The sequence below is a fragment of the Aspergillus vadensis genome (genome assembly GCF_003184925.1).
Source record: "Aspergillus vadensis CBS 113365 unplaced genomic scaffold BO88scaffold_4, whole genome shotgun sequence".
NCBI lineage: Eukaryota > Fungi > Ascomycota > Eurotiomycetes > Eurotiales > Aspergillaceae > Aspergillus > Aspergillus vadensis.
Window position 1 is genome coordinate 1,096,544 of NW_020292042.1, and position 23,233 is coordinate 1,119,776.

At 52.6% G+C, this 23,233-nt stretch overlaps 7 protein-coding genes across 7 annotated transcripts; 5 read left to right on the forward strand and 2 right to left on the reverse strand.

Annotated features, from left to right (window-relative positions):
* Positions 1–8: 8 nt before the first annotated feature.
* hrdA (E3 ubiquitin-protein ligase HRD1) lies at positions 9–3,032 on the forward strand. Its single transcript, XM_025709917.1, has 3 exons — positions 9–257; positions 314–418; positions 522–3,032. The coding sequence occupies exons 1-3, from the start codon at positions 234–236 to the stop codon at positions 2,661–2,663; spliced, it is 2,271 nt and encodes a 756-aa protein (XP_025566097.1). The 5' UTR covers positions 9–233; the 3' UTR covers positions 2,664–3,032.
* A 1,083-nt stretch (positions 3,033–4,115) lies between these two features.
* Positions 4,116–8,507, forward strand: BO88DRAFT_423131 (uncharacterized protein; the record flags this gene model as incomplete). The annotated part of the gene is made up of 4 exons (XM_025708629.1): positions 4,116–5,324; positions 6,216–6,220; positions 6,532–7,929; positions 7,985–8,507. 4 exons carry the CDS (start codon positions 4,116–4,118, stop codon positions 8,505–8,507), a joined length of 3,135 nt encoding a protein of 1,044 aa, XP_025566098.1.
* Positions 8,508–9,632: 1,125 nt separating this feature from the next.
* BO88DRAFT_402542 (ribonuclease P subunit p30 family protein) lies at positions 9,633–11,102 on the reverse strand. The gene is made up of 2 exons (XM_025706125.1): positions 10,963–11,102; positions 9,633–10,871 (listed from the first exon to the last, which is right to left on the reverse strand). Exons 1-2 carry the CDS (start codon positions 11,036–11,038, stop codon positions 10,060–10,062), a joined length of 888 nt encoding a protein of 295 aa, XP_025566099.1. The 5' UTR covers positions 11,039–11,102; the 3' UTR covers positions 9,633–10,059.
* Positions 11,103–11,552: 450 nt separating this feature from the next.
* BO88DRAFT_334045 (casein kinase II subunit alpha/alpha') lies at positions 11,553–12,769 on the forward strand (the record flags this gene model as incomplete). Its single annotated transcript, XM_025702785.1, has 4 exons — positions 11,553–11,667; positions 11,778–12,151; positions 12,199–12,618; positions 12,671–12,769. The coding sequence occupies 4 exons, from the start codon at positions 11,553–11,555 to the stop codon at positions 12,767–12,769; spliced, it is 1,008 nt and encodes a 335-aa protein (XP_025566100.1).
* A 952-nt stretch (positions 12,770–13,721) lies between these two features.
* BO88DRAFT_383065 (valine--tRNA ligase) lies at positions 13,722–19,249 on the forward strand. Its single transcript, XM_025704656.1, has 7 exons — positions 13,722–13,775; positions 13,842–14,145; positions 14,266–14,385; positions 14,484–16,496; positions 16,555–16,634; positions 16,758–17,533; positions 18,057–19,249. Exons 2-7 carry the CDS (start codon positions 14,115–14,117, stop codon positions 19,027–19,029), a joined length of 3,993 nt encoding a protein of 1,330 aa, XP_025566101.1. The 5' UTR covers positions 13,722–13,775; positions 13,842–14,114; the 3' UTR covers positions 19,030–19,249.
* A 135-nt stretch (positions 19,250–19,384) lies between these two features.
* BO88DRAFT_402547 (Tim17/Tim22/Tim23/Pmp24 family protein) lies at positions 19,385–20,998 on the forward strand. Its single transcript, XM_025706126.1, has 6 exons — positions 19,385–19,611; positions 19,704–19,819; positions 19,906–19,932; positions 20,044–20,257; positions 20,309–20,532; positions 20,602–20,998. Exons 1-6 carry the CDS (start codon positions 19,597–19,599, stop codon positions 20,657–20,659), a joined length of 654 nt encoding a protein of 217 aa, XP_025566102.1. The 5' UTR covers positions 19,385–19,596; the 3' UTR covers positions 20,660–20,998.
* A 31-nt stretch (positions 20,999–21,029) lies between these two features.
* On the reverse strand, positions 21,030–23,130 carry BO88DRAFT_485752 (Zn(II)2Cys6 transcription factor; the record flags this gene model as incomplete). The annotated part of the gene is made up of 6 exons (XM_025712370.1): positions 21,030–21,582; positions 21,705–22,354; positions 22,405–22,451; positions 22,500–22,978; positions 23,036–23,064; positions 23,114–23,130. 6 exons carry the CDS (start codon positions 23,128–23,130, stop codon positions 21,317–21,319), a joined length of 1,488 nt encoding a protein of 495 aa, XP_025566103.1. The 3' UTR covers positions 21,030–21,316.
* Between the last annotated feature and the right edge of the window lie 103 nt (positions 23,131–23,233).

The following is a 23,233-nucleotide window of genomic DNA, read 5'->3' on the forward strand; positions in this document are numbered from 1 at the left end:
GTAGATTAGCTGTCCAGAACATCTCCATCCATTCATTCATCCATCCATTCTTCCCCCCATCCTGGCTCTTTTCTTCACGCGATCTTCCTCATCTTCTCTCCCTCTTAGTGATTACTGCTTACCCCCTTCTTCTAAACCTCCCATCAATGATCTTTTAGAGAGTTCACCAGCCCAGCTGCTACGCCCTTGTTCATGAAAGCGGGCATTGCGCCCACCCTCCTCTCCCCGTCGCCATGAGATTGGCCGTGTATGCTGGGGTATGTCGCCCTCAGCTTGCTCCTTGTTGTAGATCCAGTCTGACTTGTCTTCATAGGCCTCAGCTGCCCTGGCAACTGGCGTCTTCTTAAAAGCGCTGCATCAGAGAGCAAATTTCTATGCTGCATGCGTATACCTCTCGCAGAGCAGTGCAAATCTCATGGTAAGCTTTCCCCGCCCCGGGTTTCAACAGGCGCTCCCTCAGCGCTCCCAACATTGGACGCCTCACTCCTCTTGTATGACTTGGCTAACACGTTATTGCTTAGATCTTGATGAATATTAGCCTGCTAACGGTCGGCTTCTTTTTATTCTGGCTTCAACGTCTCCTTTACGGACCCCTTCGACCTATAGAAACGGAACAGCTCTACGAGAAAGCATGGTTCGCCGTGACAGAGACATGCTTGGCGATGACGATTTTCAGAGGAGAGTTGGGCGGTTGGTTCCTGGTCATGTTCGTCTCCTTGCTAGTTGGAAAGGTCTGGGGTTGGATCGGCGAGGGTCGGGTCGAGTTTCTTGAGCAACAACCCCCAGCAAATCCGCGATTGTTCCACATCCGACTTGCATCCTCGCTGCTCCTTTCAGTTCTCTTCAACTCGCTTATGTTGAGATACTGCGTTCGCACCGTCCTTGAACAGGCACGGCCCGATATGATGGTCATGTTCGGCTTCGAATTCGCCGTTCTCACCATCCTCTCCAGCTCGACTGCTGCCCGCTACGTCATTTCATTGGTCGAGATCTACATCACCCATCTCCAAATGAAGGCTAAAATTGAGGAGCGACGTCGCGAAATTAGAGATGCCAGGGAGGAGTCGCTGCGCCGGTTCGCCGAGTCGGGAGAGACCGGGGCCACTCCCAACCTACCGGATGAGAACGATATCGACGAGATGGAATTGGATGTGCCTGGGTGGGAAGAAAAGGGCCGCTGGATCTTCTACCTCGACCTGCTTACCGATTTCCTCAAGCTCACAGTATATCTCACCTTTTTCGCGATCCTATTTACATTCTACGGTCTCCCATTACATATTCTGCGCGACGTTGTCGTCACTATTCGGTCTTTCGGACGGCGCATCATGGACTTCGTGCGTTACCGCAACGCTACTCGCGATATGAACGAACGCTATCCCGATGCCACCGCCGAGGAAGTCGCACGCGAGGAGGTTTGTATCATTTGTCGCGAAGAAATGACCCATTGGCAACAGCCGGCGGGCGCGCAACAGCGAAACCGGGTCTCTGAGAGGTTGCGCCCCAAGAAACTGCCTTGTGGTCACATTCTACACTTTGCCTGTCTTCGAAGCTGGCTTGAGAGACAACAGAACTGCCCCACCTGTCGACGCCCAGTTATCGCACCACCCCGAGCCCGGGGGGCCGGGGATGGTGGTAACCCGAACAATGCTGGTGCTCAGAACATGGCCGCTGGCAATCAACTCAGAGATGGGCAAGCAGATGGACTACCAAGAGCGCGTGTTTACCAATTCGGGCCTTTTAGAATCGGTTTCGGTGCGGGCAGGGGTGACCTCTTCCACAACCTTCACCAGCAGATCCATCAAGGCAATGCGCCTGTGCCACAAGCTAACAACGTCAATGCTCCGAATGCCAGGCAGATTGGCTTTGGCTTCGGATTCGGACGGCCTCTCCCGGTCCCAGTGCCGCAGGCTGCCCCCAACCCCGCCTCAAACGTGGCCAACATGCAGACTCAGTTGCAGCAGATGGAGCAACAGATTGTCCAGGAAATCGAAACGCTGCGTGTCACTGCCGACCAGCTTCATCTGGTGCGGTTACTGCAGACGGAACTCCAGCGACTTCGCAATCTCCAGGCCAATCCCACTGTCCCACAAAGCATCGCATTCCAGAACCCTCCGGCTGTCTCGTCCTCGACTTCTTCGGTTACCATGCGCCGTCAGTTCATCTCAGACCCACAGACACCCGCCATGAATGCTGGAGATAGTCGACTTCCCGAGGGACTGAGTCTCCCCGCGGGATGGTCTCTCATCCCCCTTCACTCCCCGGAGCAGGGCCCCAGTCAGCCGGCAGAACAACGCGCCACCCCTACTGTTCCTGAAAACGGAACAGCTCAAACGTCTGAGCCTACATCAGACTCCCAGGTCCCTGCCCCAACAGCAACTGTCCCGGCTGCTAGTCAAGAAAGTGAGCCTGCGGCGGCCACCGAGCCCTCCACGTCCCAGGATCTGCCCAATTGGCAGTCGGGAGCAACGTCGACAGCCACCGGATCGGGCGTGGAATCACTCTCCCAACAGTGGACTGATTTAGCGCCCGAGACCCAGATGGACGGCGAGAGCACAACCGCCGACGACATTGACGGCGCGAATCACGCCGACGAATCAGACTCGGCCTCAAAGGGGAAAGCACGGGTAGCAACGGTGGAAGATGTAGTTGACGATGAAACGTGATGATGGGATTCCTTGACTCTTTCTCCTCTCTGCGAAATTCTTCTCCCCCATTTTCGTCTTTGCCTTTCCATACCTGGTGTCTCTATCTTGGCTTGATGTATTACCATCTCATTTGGTGTTGCCCCCATCTTATGGGGAAGTTGTCCATTTTACCGGCGTTTTTGAAGCGGCTCTCACTCATACCCCATTGCCTGTATGTTGAATTCCATGGAACTGTGGCTCATGCATGGTCATTTTCCCCTACTACACCAGTCCCGGTTTCATTCTACTCTTTGCTGCCACATTAGCCCCTTGTCCAGCGAATCAGGAGGGTCTCTAATAACCAGGTGTATATCTGTACATACTAGAAACATGATCGTGACAATTCCTTGGTTTTAATTTCAGCTCATTGTAGACTACGACGGAGTAAGGTAGACAGGTTTGCATGAAGAAAGGGTTGTACCCACCTTGGCTGGAAGGGAGGCGGATCTGAAATTGCCAAGGGGTTACTCCATAGTTACTATAGTTGGCAGGTGCAACATAACATAGCGTCTGTCAGAACTCTAGCTAAGATTCTACTCCGTACTAGACTCCATCTATGTTTCTTCGAGTTATCTAAAACATCCAGACTATAAGCACCGTGCATCAGATCGATCACAAAAAAATGTCTCGGGAGGCAAAATGCGATCCAGGGGCAGCGACAGCCAGCCTCCAATCATAATTGCGGGCCAACATCCAACCTGCGCCCGTGGGGAACAAGCGTGAATTTCTCCGGGATGCAAAAGCAATTTGAAGAGTACCAGCCAGACCCGGTGGCCGGTAACCCTACAGGAAAAAGGCTGGATGCCCAGTGCTGGATCATATCTGAATCTCTCGATCTGGTCTTTATACTTAATCCGAGGAAATTGGGCTTATCCAACAGGGCCCAAGATCGTCGTCATCAGCGCTGACGCCAGCTCCGCCGCCGCCCGCGTCTCCCACCCGCTCCTGCGCCATCTTTTTGCGTATGCCTCCTTCTAGCTGGCTTGTCCGACCAATCTGTTTTCCTCCTCCAGTCTCCAGTCGCATGAATTCGCCCTACGAACGGTCCTCGTTCCTCCCTGCCCCTCTCCCTTTGGCTCGTGGAACCTTCGACCGGCTGTGGCCGCGCATCTCGCCCTTCGGTTCTTGGAGTTTCGCGGGGATTTGACAACTGTTCCCGACTGTTGCAAGATCTCCAATTCCTATTCTTCCATGGCTTCTTTGTGTCTTCTGTAGCGTTTGGATATCAAGGTGGGTGAATTGTCCCTACTTTTGTTGCTAGGCCTAGATGCTGCTAGTCCTTGCGAGCAATTCTTTTGCCTGGCTCCATACTATCTCAAAGAGACCCTCATCGCATTCGCGCAGTTGCTGATCGAGCGCTTTCGTCCAATCGCAGTTCAACTATCATTATTCTCGTCTCCTTTCCCGTACCAACATATCACGCTATCTTCCATGATTTCCTCGCGCCGGGCTGTGCCCCTGTTTGGCTTTGCCTTCATCCTTTTCATCCTCCTCGCCATCCGAAGCCTCTCGTCACAATGGGAACAAGCGACGCAGGTCGTCGGTTTGGGTGAACTGGCTACGACCCCCTCTCCATCGCCGTCAGTACGCTTCAATGTTACCAGGGTGCACGAAGAGCCAGCGATTCGGACGCCGTACGCACCCAAGCCACACTTCGTCCCTGGCCTCCCCAAGCCCTCTGGGACAACGTACACAAAGACGCTCGTGGTGCCCAAGACTTCCGATGAAGATACCAGTTGGATGGAGGTTGAGCTTCCTGAGTGGCAAACAGCAATCTATGCCGTCGATGACCCGTCAGCACCTCTGCATCCGCCGAAGAATAAAGGTCATGAGGTGATGGTCTACCTGAGCTACATCATCGAACATTATGACAGGCTTCCTGATGTTGTCGCTTTTATGCATTCGCATCAGTTCGCTTGGCACAATGATGACCTCTTTGCCGGAGATGCAGCTGATCTCCTGCGCCGTTTGAATCCCGCTTGGGTGGTCCGCCAGGGCTACGTGAATCTGCGATGCACGTGGAGTCCCGGTTGTCCGGCCTGGTTGCATCCGGGCACGCTGGTGGAAGATCAAACGAAGCAAGAGGAGGTTATGCTGGCTCGAGCCTGGGGAGAGATCTTCCCCGATGATCCGATCCCAGAAGTCCTCGCTCAACCCTGCTGCGCTCAATTCGCTGTATCGCGCGACCGTATTCATGCCATCCCGAGAGCTCGCTTCGTATATTTCCGCGACTGGATGCTTCGGACAGAGCTCAGCGACTACATCTCCGGTCGAATTTGGGAATACCTGTGGCATGTCGTTTTCACCGGAGAGAACGTTTACTGCATCAAGGAGCACATTTGTTACTGCGATGGATTTGGCATCTGCTTTGGCGGCGAGGAGGAGTACGATGCATTCCGAGGCCACCATGCGAAGAAGTCTGAGCTCGAGGAGCAATTCAAAGGATGGAACGTTCGGGCCGACATGATCGAGCTGACCCGCATGAGCGGGACGCTAGGCGAGGAAAGCCACCTGAGTTTCCCGCAGCCAGGCGAGGACCTGACGCTCGCAGATCTGATCGACATGGAGGAGCTGCTCATCAATGAATTGGTGGTCAATGCTACGGAACGTGGCAAGGACCCCGAAGCACGCGCCCGCGAAGTTGGGAGACCCTGGAAGGAGGGCGATGGATTCTAAGTATTCTCCATTGAGAGGCCTAGGATTTATTGACGATCATTGTCCTTTTAACTTTCTTTGTTCAAACCCCGACATCTCATGACCTCTCGGTTCTTCGCCGTGAGGGACTATATACCATCATCTTCATCTTCTTGTGTTCATATTTGACTTGTCTGGGGTTCAGGTGGCTTGCTGCGATGCCTGGTATAGATACGATTTTTGATTCCATTGTGTTTGATATGTTTTCTTGGCCTGCGATACTTGGATGTTGTGCTGGGGTTTGTGCCAGATTTTGTGATATCCATTGCAGCTAAGACCAGTTTGGCAGGCTCCAAATTGAATAATGAAAACCATTTATATAGCTATCTTAGACAGCACATGTTGTGTAGTAATCATGCTACAAGTTGGCTGACTGCCTTCACTGACATGATTGTGAATGCCTGATGATACTGGCATATAACATAACACGTGATCTGGATCCACCGCGGCTAACTGGGTTGGGCAATGTGCAACGGCGTCTTCCCTGCAGAGTTTGCACTGTCTGCTCCTCCTTCAAACCAGCCAAACAGCGTCATCGGGTTAAACAGTTCCATCTATACAAACTATATCGCCGTCGTCGCCTTTTTGCGCGAGACCTTATTGTCTCTTGTTGACAGCTGCTGATCTGCTATTCACTCACGCGCCCCGCTCGCCGTAGGCGACCGTGTTTTCCTCCCTGCCCGGGAGCCCCGGGTGTCCTTTTTAGAAACTGTGTTGTTTGGCGGACTGTCAACAAGCACCGTCGACGCTCACCCGCACGCGACGGACGCTTCAAATCACGGTCCACGAACTACGAGCTGACAACTCAGTGTTTCAGAGTGTTTACCTTACGTTCAGGTCCTGTTAATCGGGCTTTGAAGCTTGGTTGCCACATAGGATCAACTAATCGAGCTTGCAGCTGTCTGAAGTTGTGACGGCTTCGCCGCGCCGCATTTCTGTGTTATAATTCTATTAACTGCGTGACTCCCCTAATATCGCTCTGCTTACGTGCGTTTGAGTGACTATTCGTTTGACGCGTTCACGCGACCTGAACTGAAATGGCATCGACTTCCAACTCAAACCATCAACATCCTCCGTCGACTTCGGCTGCCGAGTTCTCGACCAACCCGACCACCTCCGCTAATGTCGACCCTAATAACCACCTCGCAAATAGTGGATATGCGCCCAGTGAGAATCAACTGGCTGGATTGGTGGAGGCCGCCACGGCTGCTGCCGGTCAGGAAGTCTCCGACTGGGCTGCTGCTGCCGCTGTCGCTGCTGCGGCGGGGGCTGCGGGACTCCAGCATCACCTCGAATATGGTCCGGATACCCACATCGATGAGGATAGCTTTGCAGATGCAAGTTTCGGTGCTGGTATGGGACCGCAGCGGCACATGCGCGGACCGGGGTCTACCTCTATGAGTGAACATGGCCAGTCTTCCGGTGGGTTGACCAGGGTGCCAACGAAGAAACGGAAGAGGAATGAGGATGCGCTGGATCCGGCGTTGACTGCAGGAGCTGCTGTCGGTCTTGCAGGCACTCACCACCCTCACCACCAACAGCAGCAGCAGCATCACCAGCATGCGCATCACTATGGCGGAGAGGGTCTCGGCGTCGCGCCGTCGCAGTCTCTGTCCGAAGCTCGTGCTGTGGGTTTGCATTCCGCCGCAGCCTTGTTCCGCCAACCGTCGAGTAACAAGAAGTACACCCGTCCGCCTATGTCGAAGTTGTTTGCGTCGCTGGAGCTCTCGCCGGAGAACTTCTTGCATCTGCAGGCGGCGGCCAAGGCATATATGCTGGATGATCGCCACCCGGAGCGGCGCGACTGTGTTGGTCAACGGGGAAAGGGAGACACTGAGATGGTCAAGTTGCGGTTGTGGAACTGCGTACGCCACTTCCTTGAAGTCGAAGGCCATGGTGAGCGCTTCTTCGGGGAGAATGTTGTCAACGAGGGCATGGGGCCCAGGACATATATCTGGCCCCGAGACCAGCAGAAAATCATCTCCTTGGTTATTCCTTTGCTGCGCCGAATGGTCACCAATGAACGCCAGAGGCAGTATGCAGTGGAGACTAGAAAAGGAGGTGGCACCGAAGAGCGACGGAGGCGCAAGACAGAGGACAGTCTGCAGAATCTGAACGCGACCACACCGACAGATGATCAACTCCACATGCATTCACACCACCATATTCCGGACGACTATACTTCTGCACAGACCGGGTTATCCGCACCACAAACGCAGCTCGGGACCGGGTCTCAGGTGGATCTGGGTCTCACGGATCTCTTGCTGGATGGGTACTCGACTGACTGGGATTCGTTCTCGAAGTCATATGACATGTACAATCATAATTACGAGCTAGACAACCTGTGGTACATTTCGGGTCTCCAGCAACCGGATTGGCGTGGACTGGTCGCTGCCATTGATAGCCACTTCCAGGTCATTCACAACGGCGGTTATGACTGTCCGTCGCCATGTGAAGATGAAAACCTCCATCGCATCCTGAATGCAGATGTCACCTCGGACCTGCGTTGGCGTGTTGGCGGGAACTCAGACCGGCCTGCCAGAAATGAATTGTACGTCCCCAACATAACGTTTAGCAAATTGTGTACATTACTAACAACCCCATAGTGCCAGCAGCATCACCCGTGATATCTCGCGGATCATCCGAGACAGCCTGGCGACCCAGCACAATGTCCATCAATCACCCCACAGCCAGGCACCCGTGCCCCAGCCCCAGCCATTCCCTCCTCCGAATTTCCCACCTCTCCCCAGCGCTGTCTCTGGAAATGTCGGCTCTTCTCCGTCTCCTCCAACCAATGTCTCACTCCGAATCAACATTCTCCAAGACGGAAAACGCGCGCATCCTCGCTTTGACATCCCAGGAAGCCAGTGCACCGATCTTGAAACCCTCAAGCAGCTCATCTCCCGCAAATTTGCCGGCCAACTGCCGGGTCTCTCATCCGAGACTAACATGGACTGGGTCTCTCAACTCAACTGGAAATTCAAGGTCTGGCTGCCAGATGGACTGGCCCCGGTGCAAAACGACAACGAGTGGGCAATGGCCCTCGTCTCAGCCAGCAATGTCGACTGGATGGATGGCGACCTACGAGTTCTGGTTGAATTAGACGGGATGGCGTCGGCTTCTTCTTAATCGAATTGGCGCTCATTGAATCATTTTCTGCGATATAACTTGTGTGTCATGGTTGTCGATTCTAGGTTGCTTTCATCTGCTTTGGTTGAGTTGGGTTTGCGTGGAGTTTTTCGGAGACAAGGTTCTTGTCCTTCTTGCTTTTAAGTTCGTTATCATACCCTGGTGCTGGTGGTTCTTGCATTGATGATATGCATTGCATGTGATGATGAGATATGATACTTTTCAATTCTGATCCTGTTGAGATATGGTTGGTAGAAGGACGGGAATGGATGGATGGATGGATGCTTGTCTGTGTATATGATTTTCTATGTTGGGTTGGGTTAGGTCAGGTACTGAGCTGGTCTGGATGTTAAGCGGATGGGTGGATGAGTTTATTGAAAGGTAACTAATGAAAATATGAATGTGTAAGATATTTATTTATTTACTATCGTCTTTTGCCTGCTTATTACTAGTTCTTTCAAGTAGTTTTAGTTGACTTATGTGTAGTAGTACTGGTAAGTAGCTTACTGCCGAGTATATATTGCTTTCCCTGAATCAGAGTATTCACAACCAACTAATAGTAGTACCCTAAAATGAATATTATGTGCTAAGCACTTACAGGACTTATTCGTTCAAAACGTATTGCCTGGAAGAAACCTCAATCGTCAGTGTTAGTCAATCGCAGCTCAAGAAGTTTATTTTCACCTGATAAATATACTAGTTGCATAGAGGAACACCTTTACTTTGTCTGAAATTCCCTCTTCTTTCCAATGTATACTATCGGATAGTCTTATGATGGTAACTAACAATTTAATAGTGCTAGTCCTACTGAGCGATATGATGTGTTATACTAGTAGTAGTAGTGGCGGTGGTATTTCTTAAGTCGTAGTAATTAGCATACAGTATCACTAAGTAGTCATAGGAGAGTAGTAGTAGTCTGGAATTATAAAGCAGCCAGCGAGATGAAGCGTGCTTCGATTGTTGTTGTATTTAACTAATATAGAATACTATTATCTGATATCAGGGTGAAGATATATAGTAAGTGTCCAATATAGTCTTCTAGGACATAGTATAAATGTGCAAGGATCATGTCATAGTGACTACCTAACTACTTACTAGTCTACGAGGATGACGCTAGGTATATTCACGGATGCGGTAATTTGTCATTGATTAGCGTTGATTCGTTACATGGGCGACTTTAATATGCCTAAAGTCTAATGGTAAGGCTAGCTGCGGCTAATCACACCGGTATTGAATCATCGAGCATGCCAGTGCACTCTGGTGATTCATGCGCTGTGGTGATGCCAGGTGTCAGGAGTCTGTTCCTGTCAAAACCCCAAGTAATTTCGGTGAGATCCGAGGTCCTGGGCTCTTGCAGCTCCTTTGGGTTGGTTCATTTCGTCATGAATATACTGTCAGTCGCACCAGCAAGCTGACGGCTTGACCGGCACAAGGCCCCTAGAGTCAACCTGCAGACGATAGGCGAGGAATGTGGATCCGCGAGCAATCTGAGCCATCGACAAGCGCGCCCTTGCTCCGCTGTAGCACATAATGTTCCCTCAGCTGAACTCGCTCAAGCTCCGGCAGACTCCAACCGAGCCTTCTTGGCCCGGCGCTTCATTTCGCGCTTGGACAGCGGTTTCTCCGCCTCTTCGCCCGTTGGCTCTGACCCCACCGATGCTTTTCTCTTCAAGTTATCGCCCGTGGCCTCCTGGGACTTCTTCTGAAACGGTACGTTCGCTTTCGTCTTAGTCACCCCCCCTGCCACGATATCAATGATTCCTCGCCAACTGGTCCGCTTCAGCTTGGCCAAGGCGGTCACCTTCCGGGCCTCCTCGCAGATCGCCTCTTTGCCACGCTCCTGCGAAAGACCCCATACGCATGCCAGGTTGATCACATCCCATGGTGCCCGAACAGCCAGAGCTCGCTGCGCCTCGCTCGAAATGATGATTCCCCGGCCGCGCGTGGCTCGTATCAACGACATCGCATTCCCGATTAGGTTGCGGCGAGCGTCAAGACCGCTCCCGGTGATTCCTGGTCCATAGCAGATCTCAAACCGAACCCCACGTGATATAGCAGCGGAAACCATCTTGAACTTGAAGTGGAAGGGCAGTCGTATGGAGAAATCCAGCGAGATGATATCACACTCGAGGTTGGTGCATGCATTTAGGAGCGCCTTTTCATTGGTAGGCCTTATTGCGACGAGATCATAAACCTGAGTCAGGCTGGCAAGTCGCTGGTTCTGCGCAGGGTCGGAGAGGGTCAGGTTCAGGCGAGTGAGGAGCGTCAGGCCCTTGGGAACATTCTTTGGCGCTGGTGGGGGAGTAGGATTTGAGGGGAGTTTTCCAGTAATAGATTGGGATAGGGCAACGGTGGTGTAACCAACTGGTCGTCAGGTCAGCGCTTCATGTGGCCGTGGAGGGGGAGGGACTGCTCGATGATCGGGTCTTGTGCCGAGGGGAGAAACATGACGCACGTTCTGCAAGAAAACTTAAGGTATTGGAGATCTCGGGATCATCCGAGGCATAGGGCAGATTGAGATCATAGAACATGATGCTGGCAGTTTGCGACGAGCTTAAAAAGCTCGAATGCGCCCGAGAGTACGTTGGAGACGGGCAGCAGAAGCAAAAGGATAGCGACCGCGTGCAAAAGACTGTCCGAGAACGGTAATCGAGAAATCGGCCGGGAATGCAGGTTATTCCGGGCCGGCAGGTGATCTAGCCTTCAACGAACGGGAGTCCCGTGACTGCAAAGGCGGAGCGAAACGCTCTTACTAGCCTAAGCCCATTCTGATCTCCATCCCCAAAGACAGTCTATACTCGACCCTCACCTCTTCCCTCTTCCCTCCCCTTAATCGCTGGCTTCGGACGATAGCACGGCTGCCTTCTTGACATAGGCCCCCACCATACCTGGCCTCGCAGCTGCTGTTGTCTGTCCCCTCCATCGCAATTCTCCCCTCGCGACGACGCCTCTTCGCTCGCCGCCCTTCCTACCCCGCCGCTTTTTATCATCGATATACGTTTCATTGTGGGCTGACTCCGGATCTGCCTGCCAGCCGCCATCAACATGGCGCGCGTCTATGCCGATGTTAACGAACATATGCCCCGGTCCTACTGGGACTATGACAGTGTGAACATCTCCTGGGGTGTTTTGGAGAATTACGAGGTGGTCCGCAAGATCGGTAAGGCCAATACGACCGGCCGTCATCTACCCGCAAATACACCAAAAACGTCGTCCGGCCGCACGGCGAATGAATTGTGTACGTTTTGTGCTAACCACCATTTGGAACAGGCCGCGGAAAGTACTCCGAAGTGTTCGAGGGCATCAACGTCGTCAACTACCAGAAATGCGTTATCAAGGTACTCAAGCCGGTCAAGAAGAAGAAGATTAAGCGTGAGATCAAGATCCTTCAGAACCTGGCGGGTGGCCCCAATGTGGTCGCCTTGTTGGACGTGGTTCGCGACAGTCAGAGCAAGACGCCAAGCTTGGTGTTCGAATATGTCAACAACACGGATTTCCGGACCCTCTACCCGCGGTTCTCCGACTATGATGTCCGTTTCTATATTTTCGAGCTTCTGAAGGCCCTGGATTTCTGCCACAGCAAGGGTATCATGCACCGCGATGTGAAGCCTCACAATGTCATGATTGATCATGAGAAGCGCAAGGTAGGTCTCCGCTCAAAGGTCCGCCGGCATTATGCTGACATGGATAGCTCCGCCTTATCGATTGGGGTCTTGCCGAATTTTACCACAAGGGCACGGAATACAACGTCCGCGTCGCTTCCCGTTACTTCAAGGGTCCCGAGCTTCTTGTCGATTTTCAAGAATACGACTACTCTCTGGACATGTGGTCCCTGGGAGCTATGTTTGCTTCCATGATCTTCCGCAAGGAGCCCTTCTTCCACGGTAACAGCAACTCCGACCAGTTGGTGAAGATCGCCAAGGTGCTTGGTACCGAGGAGCTGTTCGAGTACCTGGACAAGTACGAGATTGAGCTGGACCCTCAATATGATGAGATCCTTTCCCGCTTTCCCCGGAAGCCTTGGCTCTCGTTTGTAAATGCTGAGAACCAGCGCTTCGTCAGCGATGAAGCGATTGACTTTTTGGACAAACTACTCCGTTATGACCATGCTGTATGAGATATTTTTCTGTTCGTGGAGGGTCCCCCTGCTGACGATTTCCCAGGAACGCCTTACTGCCCAGGAGGCCATGGCTCATCCATACTTCGCCCCCGTGCGGGCGGCCGAGGCCCAGGCTGCCCGGAACAACACCACGACTGCCTAAGAGTTGAACGGTGTGCTGATAGGACTATTTTCATACCCCTGCATCGGGATCCTCGCTGCAGCGAGCCATTTTTTCCAGTGTCGTTCTCCGATGTGATAACGAGATTTGATTCGGATGTTGAGTTAGTCTGTGTCTGGAATGGGATGCTGGATCTAATACTATAAAAACATCACAAAACATTGTGCCGCAAGGGCCGGGGGGAAGTTTGTCGTGGCATGAATGAAAGCGCCACGGGTGCGATGAGTTATGGCATACGGAGACGACGATGATGACAGATGACATACGCCTAATATATCTCGACTCAATCCTCTTGGCATACCCCGTGAGTGGAATCTATGAGACGGTGTTTAGAGTGGGAAGGACTTTCGCTCCCCTGTTTGAACCTGCGTAACCATATAACCTTTTCCCATGCTCTGCGCCTTTCTCGTTTCCGTTTTTCCGCGTGACTAGTTGGTCTGGTGTTGATGGGATTTCGTTTTACATGTGTCTGCGTTGCATTTCAATCTATCGCGTTTGCCATTTTACTGGCGTTTTCTCCCATAATCTGCATGCCAAATTCCAGTTTGATACGTCATTGATATCGGCGTGAGGACTAGTTATCTTTGGTGCTCATCTGATCTTGATTCCGAATTCTCCATGGGTGGGTGTTGATGGACTAGGGCCGGCACTTTGGGAGGCCAGCCTGGTTCGAGGAGTGCTGGAGGCTACATAGAGCAAAAGATGCCTTTCGACAGACTAGATTCCGTATGCACAGGCTCTACCAAAGGCACTTTATCAGGTCACTGGGGGAAATACGTAGTCCATTTTGGTAATCTTGTCAGATATAGTTTACTTTGTAGTATCAATAGTCGAGCGACGGTCTGGCCGTGCCCTCACGTGACCCGAGCATTGACTCAAACCGGCGCAGGGCGTGCAGGATTTCATCCGCGGAGGTGACTAGCAGATGAGTCAAAAAAGAGAAGACGACATTGAGAATCCCCAATCGCTGCCGAACATAAAACCCAGGGTAGTTCCAGTCCAAATTCTGACATCTGTCACTGTGCATAGGGGACTGACGAGCAGTTTACTTTAGTTCCGACTTAAGGCACACTGCGTTCTCCACTGTTTTGGGGGAGAAAGAGACCTCAGGCCCCGCACCCGGATGCTCTGATTCGTTCCGATCTTTTGCTCTGCGCCAGGAAATTTAATTGCCCGCATTCGCACAACGACCCAACCCCTCCCCCTCTTGCTCTCTCTATCGCCGTTTGAGTCACCGGTGGTCAAGATACTTATCCGTCGGTTCGTGGCGCGATCGGCGCCTTGGAGATTCCCTCCTCCCCTTCCTCTATATCGTCCATTTTCCAGAATGGCCCAGCCCTCTGCTCCCCAAAACCCGAGTACGTTCTTTGTCGCCTTCCTACTACTCCTCCTCCTCCCCCCTCTTATCGTTCCATCCCACCCCGCAGGGGCTCAATGTGAAGGACTGATTGACTGACCATGCCGTTTGCTTACTCTAGCTGGTGAGCCCAAGGCTCCCGTCGACGTTCCTCCCCAGGCCGACGACCAGTTGCGGAACCAGGATGCCAATGCTGCCGCTCAGCCCGCCGAGGGCCAGAAGGTGAAGAGCGAGAAGGAACGTATGTAACCATCCTCCGGACTATAGGACCATACTGTCATGCCACCACCCGACATCCCTGATGCAACAACATTCTGACAACTCGCTGGATATCTATAGTGGAGCGTGAACGTCGCAAGGCCGAGAAGGCGAAGAAGTTCGCCGAGAAGCAGGCCAAGGCCGCTGCTGCGAAGACTGCCGCCCCCAAGGCCGAGAAGAAGCCTAAGGTCGAGAAGGAGAAGACCACTGATGCCTACGACCCCAAGGTTATCGAGGCTGGCCGTTACGAATGGTGGGAGGAACGCGGCCTGTTCAAGCCCGAGTTCGGCTCGGACAACAAGGTCAAGCCTGAAGGTTACTTCGTCATCCCTATCCCTCCTCCCAATGTGACCGGTGCACTGCACATGGGTCACGCCCTTACCAACGCCCTCCAAGACACCATGATCCGCTGGCAGCGCATGAAGGGCAAGACTACCCTGTGGCTGCCCGGTATGGACCACGCCGGTATCTCCACCCAGAGTGTCGTCGAGAAGATGCTCTGGAAGTTGGAGAAGAAGACCCGTCACGACCTGGGTCGTGAGGCTTTCCTCGAGCGCGTGTGGGACTGGAAGAAGGAATACCATGCCAACATCAAGAACGCCCTTCGCAGAGTCGGTGGTTCCTTCGACTGGACCCGTGAGGCCTTCACCATGGACCCCAACCTGTCCGCCGCCGTCACGGAGACTTTCGTTCGCCTCCACGAGGAGGGCATCATCTACCGTGCCAACCGCCTGGTCAACTGGTGTGTGGCTCTGAACACCTCTCTGTCCAACCTTGAAGTCGAGAACAAGGAGGTTGAGGGTCGTACTCTCCTCGATGTGCCGGGCTACGACAAGAAGATCGAGTTCGGTGTCTTGACTCACTTCTGCTACGAGGTCGATGTCGATGGTAAGACCGAGCGTATCGAGATCGCCACCACTCGTCCCGAGACCATGATCGGTGACAGTGGTATTGCTGTTCACCCCGACGACAAGCGCTACGCCCACTTGGTTGGCAAGAACGCTCGCCACCCCTTCGTTGACCGCTTGATGCCCATCGTTGCCGACAAGGATGTCGACCCCGAGTTCGGTACTGGTGCCGTCAAGATCACCCCCGCCCACGATTTCAACGATTTCAACCGTGGAAAGGCCCACAACCTCGAGTTCATCTCTGTGCTGAACGACGATGGTACCTTCAACAGCAAGGGTGGTCCCTTCGCTGGCATGAAGCGCTTCGATGCCCGTTACAAGGTCATTGAGATGCTGAAGGAGAAGGGTCTCTACGTCAAGTGGGAGAACAACCCCATGAAGATTCCTCGCTGCGCCAAGTCCAACGATGTCATCGAACCCATCCTCAAGCCCCAGTGGTGGATGAAGATGGAGAGTCTCGCCAAGCCGGCTCTCGAGGCCGTTGAGAAGGGCGAGATTGTCATCAAGCCCGAGTCTGCCGAGAAGAGCTACTACCGCTGGATGACCAACATCAACGATTGGTGTCTGTCCCGTCAGCTGTGGTGGGGTCACCAGGCTCCCGCCTACTTTGTTCAGATCGAGGGTGAGGAGAACGATGACAGCGATGGCGAGCGCTGGGTCACTGGCCGCACCGAGGAGGCTGCTCGGGAGAAGGCTGAAGCCAAGTTCCCTGGCAAGAAGTTCAGCTTGGTCCGGGATCCTGATGTCCTTGATACCTGGTTCTCTTCTGGACTGTGGCCGTTCTCGACCCTGGGCTGGCCCAACAAGACCCACGACCTGGAGAACCTGTACCCCACTTCCGTCTTGGAGACTGGTTGGGATATTCTGTTCTTCTGGGTTGCCAGAATGATCATGCTTGGTATTAAGATGACCGGCCAGGTTCCCTTCCGGGAGGTGTACTGCCACTCCCTGATCCGTGATTCCGAGGGCCGCAAGATGTCTAAGTCTCTGGGTAACGTTGTTGACCCTCTGGATGTCATGGAGGGTATCCAGCTCCAGGAACTCCACGCCAAGCTGCTCACCGGTAACCTCGCCGAGAAGGAAGTTGCTACTGCTACCAAGTACCAGAAGAAGGCTTTCCCCAAGGGTATTCCCGAGTGTGGTGCTGATGCTCTGCGCTTCGCCTTGGTTTCTTACACTACTGGCGGTACGTTTCACCCACTAATCTCAAAGCAAAAGAAACTCTGCTAACATCCATTATGTAGGTGGTGATATTGCGTTCGACGTCCAGGTCATTCACGGTTACCGCCGTTTCTGTAACAAGATCTACCAGGCCACCAAGTTCGTGCTTGGCAAGTTGGGCGACAACTTCAAGCCCAAGGCTACCCCTACCAAGACCGGCAAGGAGTCTCTGTCTGAGCGCTGGATTCTGCACAAATTCAACCAGGCTGCCAAGGAGATGAACGAGACCCTGGAGCAGCGCGAGTTCTCCCAGTCTGCTCAGATCGTCTACCAGTACTGGTACAGCCAGCTCTGTGACGTCTTCATCGAGAACTCCAAGTTCCTCCTGGCAGAGGACGTCCCCGCTGAGGTGCAGGAGTCTGCCAAGCAGACCCTCTACACTGCACTGGAGGGTGCTCTGACCCTCATTCACCCCATGATGCCCTTCGTCACCGAGGAACTCTGGCAACGTCTCCCCCGCCGTGAGGGCGATGCCACGATCTCGATCATGAAGGCCAAGTACCCCGAGTACACTCCTGAGTTCGATGACGTCGAGGCCGAGACTGCCTACGAGCTGATTCTCAACACCTCCAAGGCTGTCCGGTCCATCATGGCCCAGTATGAGATCAAGACCAAGGCCGATGTCGTCATCCAGACCTACGACGCCACCAGCCACAAGACGATCTCCGACGAGCTCACCAGCATCAAGTCGCTTGGTGGCAAGTTCCTGGGCGATCTCAGCGTGCTTGGCCCTGAGAACACCGTTCCTCCGTCGGGCTGCGTTGTGGCTCCTGTCAGCTCCCAGGCGGCCGTCTACCTCCGTGTGTCCAAGGAGGTGGCCCTTGAGCAGGAGCACAAGGCCAAGGCCAGTCTTGAGAAGGCGCGCGAGACTGTTGGTCGCCAGCAGAAGCTGATCAGCAGTGCTGGTTGGGAGAAGGCTAAGCCCGAGGTTCGCGAGGCCGAGCAGAAGAAGCTCCGTGATGCCGAGAGCGAGGCCGCTCGCTTGGAGGAGCAGATCCGCGAGTTTGAGAAGCTGCGGTTGGAGTAGATGCTCCGAGTGGATGGACTTTAAGTAGATATCAGTGATACACATACAATTGGACTTAGACACCAAAATAACAGTTTTCTTTTCTTTTTGTTCATTTCGATGATTTGTATGTCTTGTAGTGGCTGCACGTGACCCGAACACACCTTTTTTTGGTAGTGAATAGTAATGTCACATAACCTTCTTTCAGAGCACACATATACCACTACTATTGAAGAGAACATCTAAAGTAAGTAAGATAGAAATAGAAGTATCCCTACTGGCAGGCAGGAGCATTGATGTTGGCGTGGAGACAATAAGCTTATCGATAAGCGATGCCAAGCCCCATCCGCCAAAAGTTTTTGCTCCGCCTTTTTTCATTTTCCGCAGCGAACTCCAGCATTCTCAATCTCCTCCACTGCCCCCAATCTCGTCCCATCCGCCAAGATGCTCCGAGAAGTGTACGTTGATACCATGATCTGCTACTACTCTGACTTCGGCTAATGGATACTATCAAAACAGAAAACCTAAGAACGCGCGCACCGCGCGCATCCTCAAAGCCAAAGAGCCGCAACTAATCGAGCCCCCGAAACGGACTCTTCTCCTTCACGGATCGAAATGCCCTCAACCGCTGCACACGGTGCTGAAGACCTTCCACTCGCTGACTCGGCCCAACTCGGTTCTATTCCACAAGAAGAATGCCAACATCCACCCGTTCGAGAGCGTTGAGAGCCTGGAGTTTTTGGCCGACAAGAACGAGTGCGGTATGGTCGTGTTCGGAAGCAGCAACAAGAAGCGCCCTAACTGCCTGACGCTGGCTCGGGTGTTCAACTCCAAGATTCTGGATATGTGTGAGCTGTTGTTGTTGCCGAATCAGGACCAGACGGCTGGATTGGAGAGTCTGCAGATTGGTATTGGCATGCGGCCGATGCTGTTGTTCTCGGGCAGTGCCTGGGATGATGAGACGTCGACGGCGCATGTTATGTTGAAGAGCATGTTTGTGGATATGTTCAAGGGAGAGACGAGTGATAAGATTGATGTTGAGGGATTGCAGTATGTGTTGATGATTGGCGCGGAGGAGGCCACGGACGGGCTGGCGCCTGTTGTGCACCTTCGCTGGTACAAGTTGCGGACGAAGCGCAGTGGGCATAAGTTGCCTCGTGTGGAGTTGGATGAGATTGGTCCTAAGTTTGACTTCAAGGTTGGACGTCTGCAAGAGGCGCCGAGGGAGGTCATGAAGGAGGCTATGAAGCAGGGTAAGAGGCCGAATGAGGAGATCAAGCTCAAGAAGAACATTGGGTTGGATTCGATCGGTGATAAGATCGGTCGCGTGCATCTGGGTAAGCAGGATCTTAGCGGTCTGCAGACCCGTAAGATGAAGGGTTTGAAGCGTCGTGCTGGCGTCGAGTCGGATGATGAGGAGGGTGATGCCGATATGATGGATGTGGATGAGATCTCGGAGGATGAGGGACGCAAGCGGACGAAGACGGCCTGATATGCTTGATCACACTACAGTTTATTCATTTCTTTGATGCGCATACTGTCGTCTACTATTGTCTATCTACTATCTAGTATAGTCTACCTCTCTATCGGCGTTCCGGGGGTTTGGATTTCACTCTTGACTGAGGTCAAAGCAGCTCGCTCGGACCGGTATTGTTGATATGTGATGATGTTTTAGACATGCAAAAAGTTGTTACTGTTCAAATTATATGATCAATAAATCTTATAAATTCATCTATTACTACTCTCTATTCCGGTGTGTCCACGTGACATGACGTTCGGCTCTCACATGCCGAGGATCTTTGGAGCTCGTCGCGGATCTGCTTCCCTTCCTTAAATGCCGACTTTCCTTTCCTTTCCCCCCACCATCATTACTTGCCATGCTCCCCTGCCACTCCCTCCCTTATGAAGCAAGCAAGCAGTGCTCCTGGCGACTGCGGCTGCATACTCTCCCTGCTCTTGGAAGCTCTCCGGACGTGAAATAAACTCCCTCATCCTACTACCTCCGCGCTCACTCACCGGATCCGTGCCGAGGTCCGACGACCAAACAAGAAAGACCAAGATGGATGCTCTAATGGTGAGTATGAAGCCGGTGGTTCATTCCAACACAGCCAGACCTTGAAGCTTAATACCAACCTGAGGGTAAACATGATATTAACCGCAATACAGTCCCGTCTTGACTCACTAGTCACAAACCCCGATCTTGCGCCGCTCTTAGCTCTCGTCAAAGCTGTGCGCAATGGCGCTGTCTACGGTGCCAAAGTGCGGTTTCCGCATGCTTTAGTGTATGCATATCATATCATACTACCCTTGTTATTATAGCAGGTTATGGTATAGGTCAGAGCTAATCAGTTATGTGCTTGCTGTGCAGAATGATCTTCCTCTTCCGTTCCGGAACGTGAGTGCCCGCATTCCTCTGTCCCTCTTTCCCCCCTTCTTCATGGGTATTTCTCCCAGTCAGCACGGTCAAGACCACGCAAGCTAACATCAACGATGTCTATCTATTCAGAATTCGAGAAAAGGTCAAGCTCGTTCTTAAAGCTACCCGTCAACACGCTCGCAACCTAGCCACCTTCGCACTCATCTGGAAGGGCGTAATGCTCGCACTTCGCAACATAAACCCCACAACTGGTGGAAAGGAAGGCAGATACGATAGTTTCATGGCTGGGTTGGTAGGAGGATACGTGGTCTTTGGAAGACACAAGACGAGCATCACGCAACAGGTAGGAATCTCACGACGCCTGGGAGATGATCAGAAGCTAATGGAAGTCTAGATCGTCATCTACGTCTTCGCGCGTGTTATGCTCGCAATGGCCAAATTGGCCGTCCGGCCCAACATGCACCCGCTGTCGTCGTCGATTACTCCGGATGCGAGATCCAAGATGGAGAGTAATGCCTGGCCAGTGTTCGCTAGTTTGACATGGGCCTTTGTCATGTATATTTTCCGGTGGCACCCGGATACCCTGATGTCGAGTTTGAGGAGCAGTATGGTGTATATGTACGTCTTCTTTATTGTCCTGGTGGCCTGCGGAGGGCCTTTCAAGTGGCTATATACTGACTCTTGCAGCTACGCCGACTCCGACCACTGGGATTCGTTCCGCAATTTCTTGATACACAACAAATAGAGGTGGTGTGAAGTGTATCCGTGCTAAGCACTTGGGTTTTTATCTTTGGTTTGTTATACGTTCATTGGGTTGTCACTTTCACGGGGCGCATAGATTGGTGTCAAGGTTCGCATTGTTTTTCTTTCTCGTTCATGTCTATGCTTAGGGTATTCTTATTCAGAAACTCGAGCCCTCCCGCTGGCGGATAGGGAGTTGGTACTGATGGTGGTTGTGTGATGTGGTGTACATGATAAGATAGAGAGAAAGAGAGAGATAGGTAACGGTGGCTGTTGAGGTATCAGATTGTCATCCAGGTCATAACCCAGATACGAAGTAAACTCGATCTGCAATACATTTTACATATGCAATTCGGAGAATAGACAAACTGCACGCACGTACATAATCCTCCGACAGCGCAATACAACCCCCGTACCCCTACTGAGTGTACCCTGATGCATTCTACACTAAACTGCCCCCACCATATCCAAACACGCCCGACTCGGCCACGCATTCTCCGTCCCCAACATCCTGAAATACTCTACTACGCGCCATTGATCTCCTCGGCCGGTGAGGAACTGTGCTCCTGTAGTACAGACATACTCTGTTAGCTCCAGTAGGTTCGTAGACCTAAGTTATATATCCGTTGACTATATCACAGTACTGGTAGTATACTTTGGATCATAGAGTAGGTGAAGGAGGTGGGGTATTATACTCACCCATAGCGACACAATGAGAGGCATTAATTCGGCATCCAAAGTGATCGTTGGAGAAGGAGATTGCACAGAGGGCGTGGACGTGTGGGAGGATAGTCGTTTTGAGGTGGTGGTGGTATGTTAGGGTGTTGTTCCTGTTGGTGTTTGTATCTGGGGTGGTTTGTAGTGATGATGGGGGAAAGTGCGAGGCGAGGAGAATCTTGGCTGTGTGGTAGAATTGGAGGCCGACGACTGTTTGTTTCTCATTGGTAAGTTATTGATTGCGTTGAGCTGATGGGATATGTGGAAGGAAAGCTAACATGAAGCTCTTTAGGATGTAGAGTGGACCGAGGAGAGAAAATGTAAGAACATACCATGCCACGGACAAAGCAACCTAATCACTGGGAACGAGTCTCGCTCCTGCTCCTCGTAGTAATACGGCTCAAATGTATGCGGCACATTACTCCTCCAGTCATCGATAAGTTCATCTAACTGAGTCCTCGGCAACAAACCCGGACACTCATGGCCAAAGCAGTGATTGATCGCATGAACTAGCAGCCACGTCATTCTGTTCGCCCAGTCAGCGTCTGTCTCGGGGCAGCTTTCGTCCAGTGGCCAGCTAGCCACGGCAATCTTGGTGCTGCAGCGGCCGAGAATGGCCATGCGGATATCAGCCCGTACGTAGGAATAGAAGGTCGCTTGTAGTAGACCCCCAGTGCGGGTGGATGCTTGCACGGAGCGGTCGAGGTGCGCGAATGCTCCTGGGACTAGGTGGCATTGGCGGTCTACGTGGTATTCGTCGTATTGCTCGGACATGCGGAGGATGGTGATGGTGGCGAGCACGGCTTCGTCTTGAACTGCTGAACCCACGTCGTTGAGGATGGGGATGAGGAGGTTGATGCATGTGGATTGGTATTTATCTTCTTCGGATGACAGCTCGGTTCGCCCGGGGTTGAGGAGGCGGAGGATGTGCGCGGCGCAGGCCATGATGGCTGTGTGGAGGAGGGTGCATTGTAGGGATAGTCTGTTTGGTGTTAGATGTTGTCTGCGATAGAAAAGGATGTGAGTGGATACCGGGGAACCGTATATGTGTAATGACGCTCGGGGCTAGTGACGTCGAGCTGTTGAATTGTCAGGGCATGATCGTACTATTTGATAGGTGCGTGTACCCAGGGTCCGATGTTCTGCACAAAGAAGTGTAATAGTTCGCCCTCTATGGTCGTTAGTCTCCGAGGCGCATGTCTGTAGAAGAGACCGGGCCTGGGGATTGGTGCAGTCGGCGAAACTGTGTACGGGTTTCGTGGGAAGGATGGACTCGATGCTGCTTCTCCTGACTCAGAGGCAGGATGGCGAATGACATTATGCGGTAGGGTTCGGTCGTTAGCGGGGAGAGCAGACACCACCGGTTCAATAGGAAATAGAGATGTTGATGGCACTTGAGTTGTCCCAGTCGCCACTGAAGTAGATACAGGGGGCTGTGTTGAGACTGAAGCGTTATCCTCATCATTTTGGGAGAACACCTCTGCTTGAGCTACTAGGGTCGACAATTTGCTATGTCGAAAGGCGATGGTCCCAGACCGATGTTGAGCGTAGCGACAGGAGCGACTCGACTTCGAGCAGCGACCACAGACAGGTTGAACTCCATCGCCTGTGAGTGATCAGCTCTATAGGCCCAACATAATCTCCGAGTTTACTAGGCCCTTACATCGCACCTTGCGAGATTTGCATGTCAGACTGCGTTGTCTGGGTCAGCATACATCCCTGCAGTCAAGAGACAACTTACCAGGTCTTCTTGCGCATTTTCCAGCATTCGGGAGGCGACAGCAGTGAGAGTGGTGGAAAGACATGCTCGGTCTTTTCTTCCTTTGCGGGGAAGTCCAAGACAGCCCTGGCTTGCTGCAAT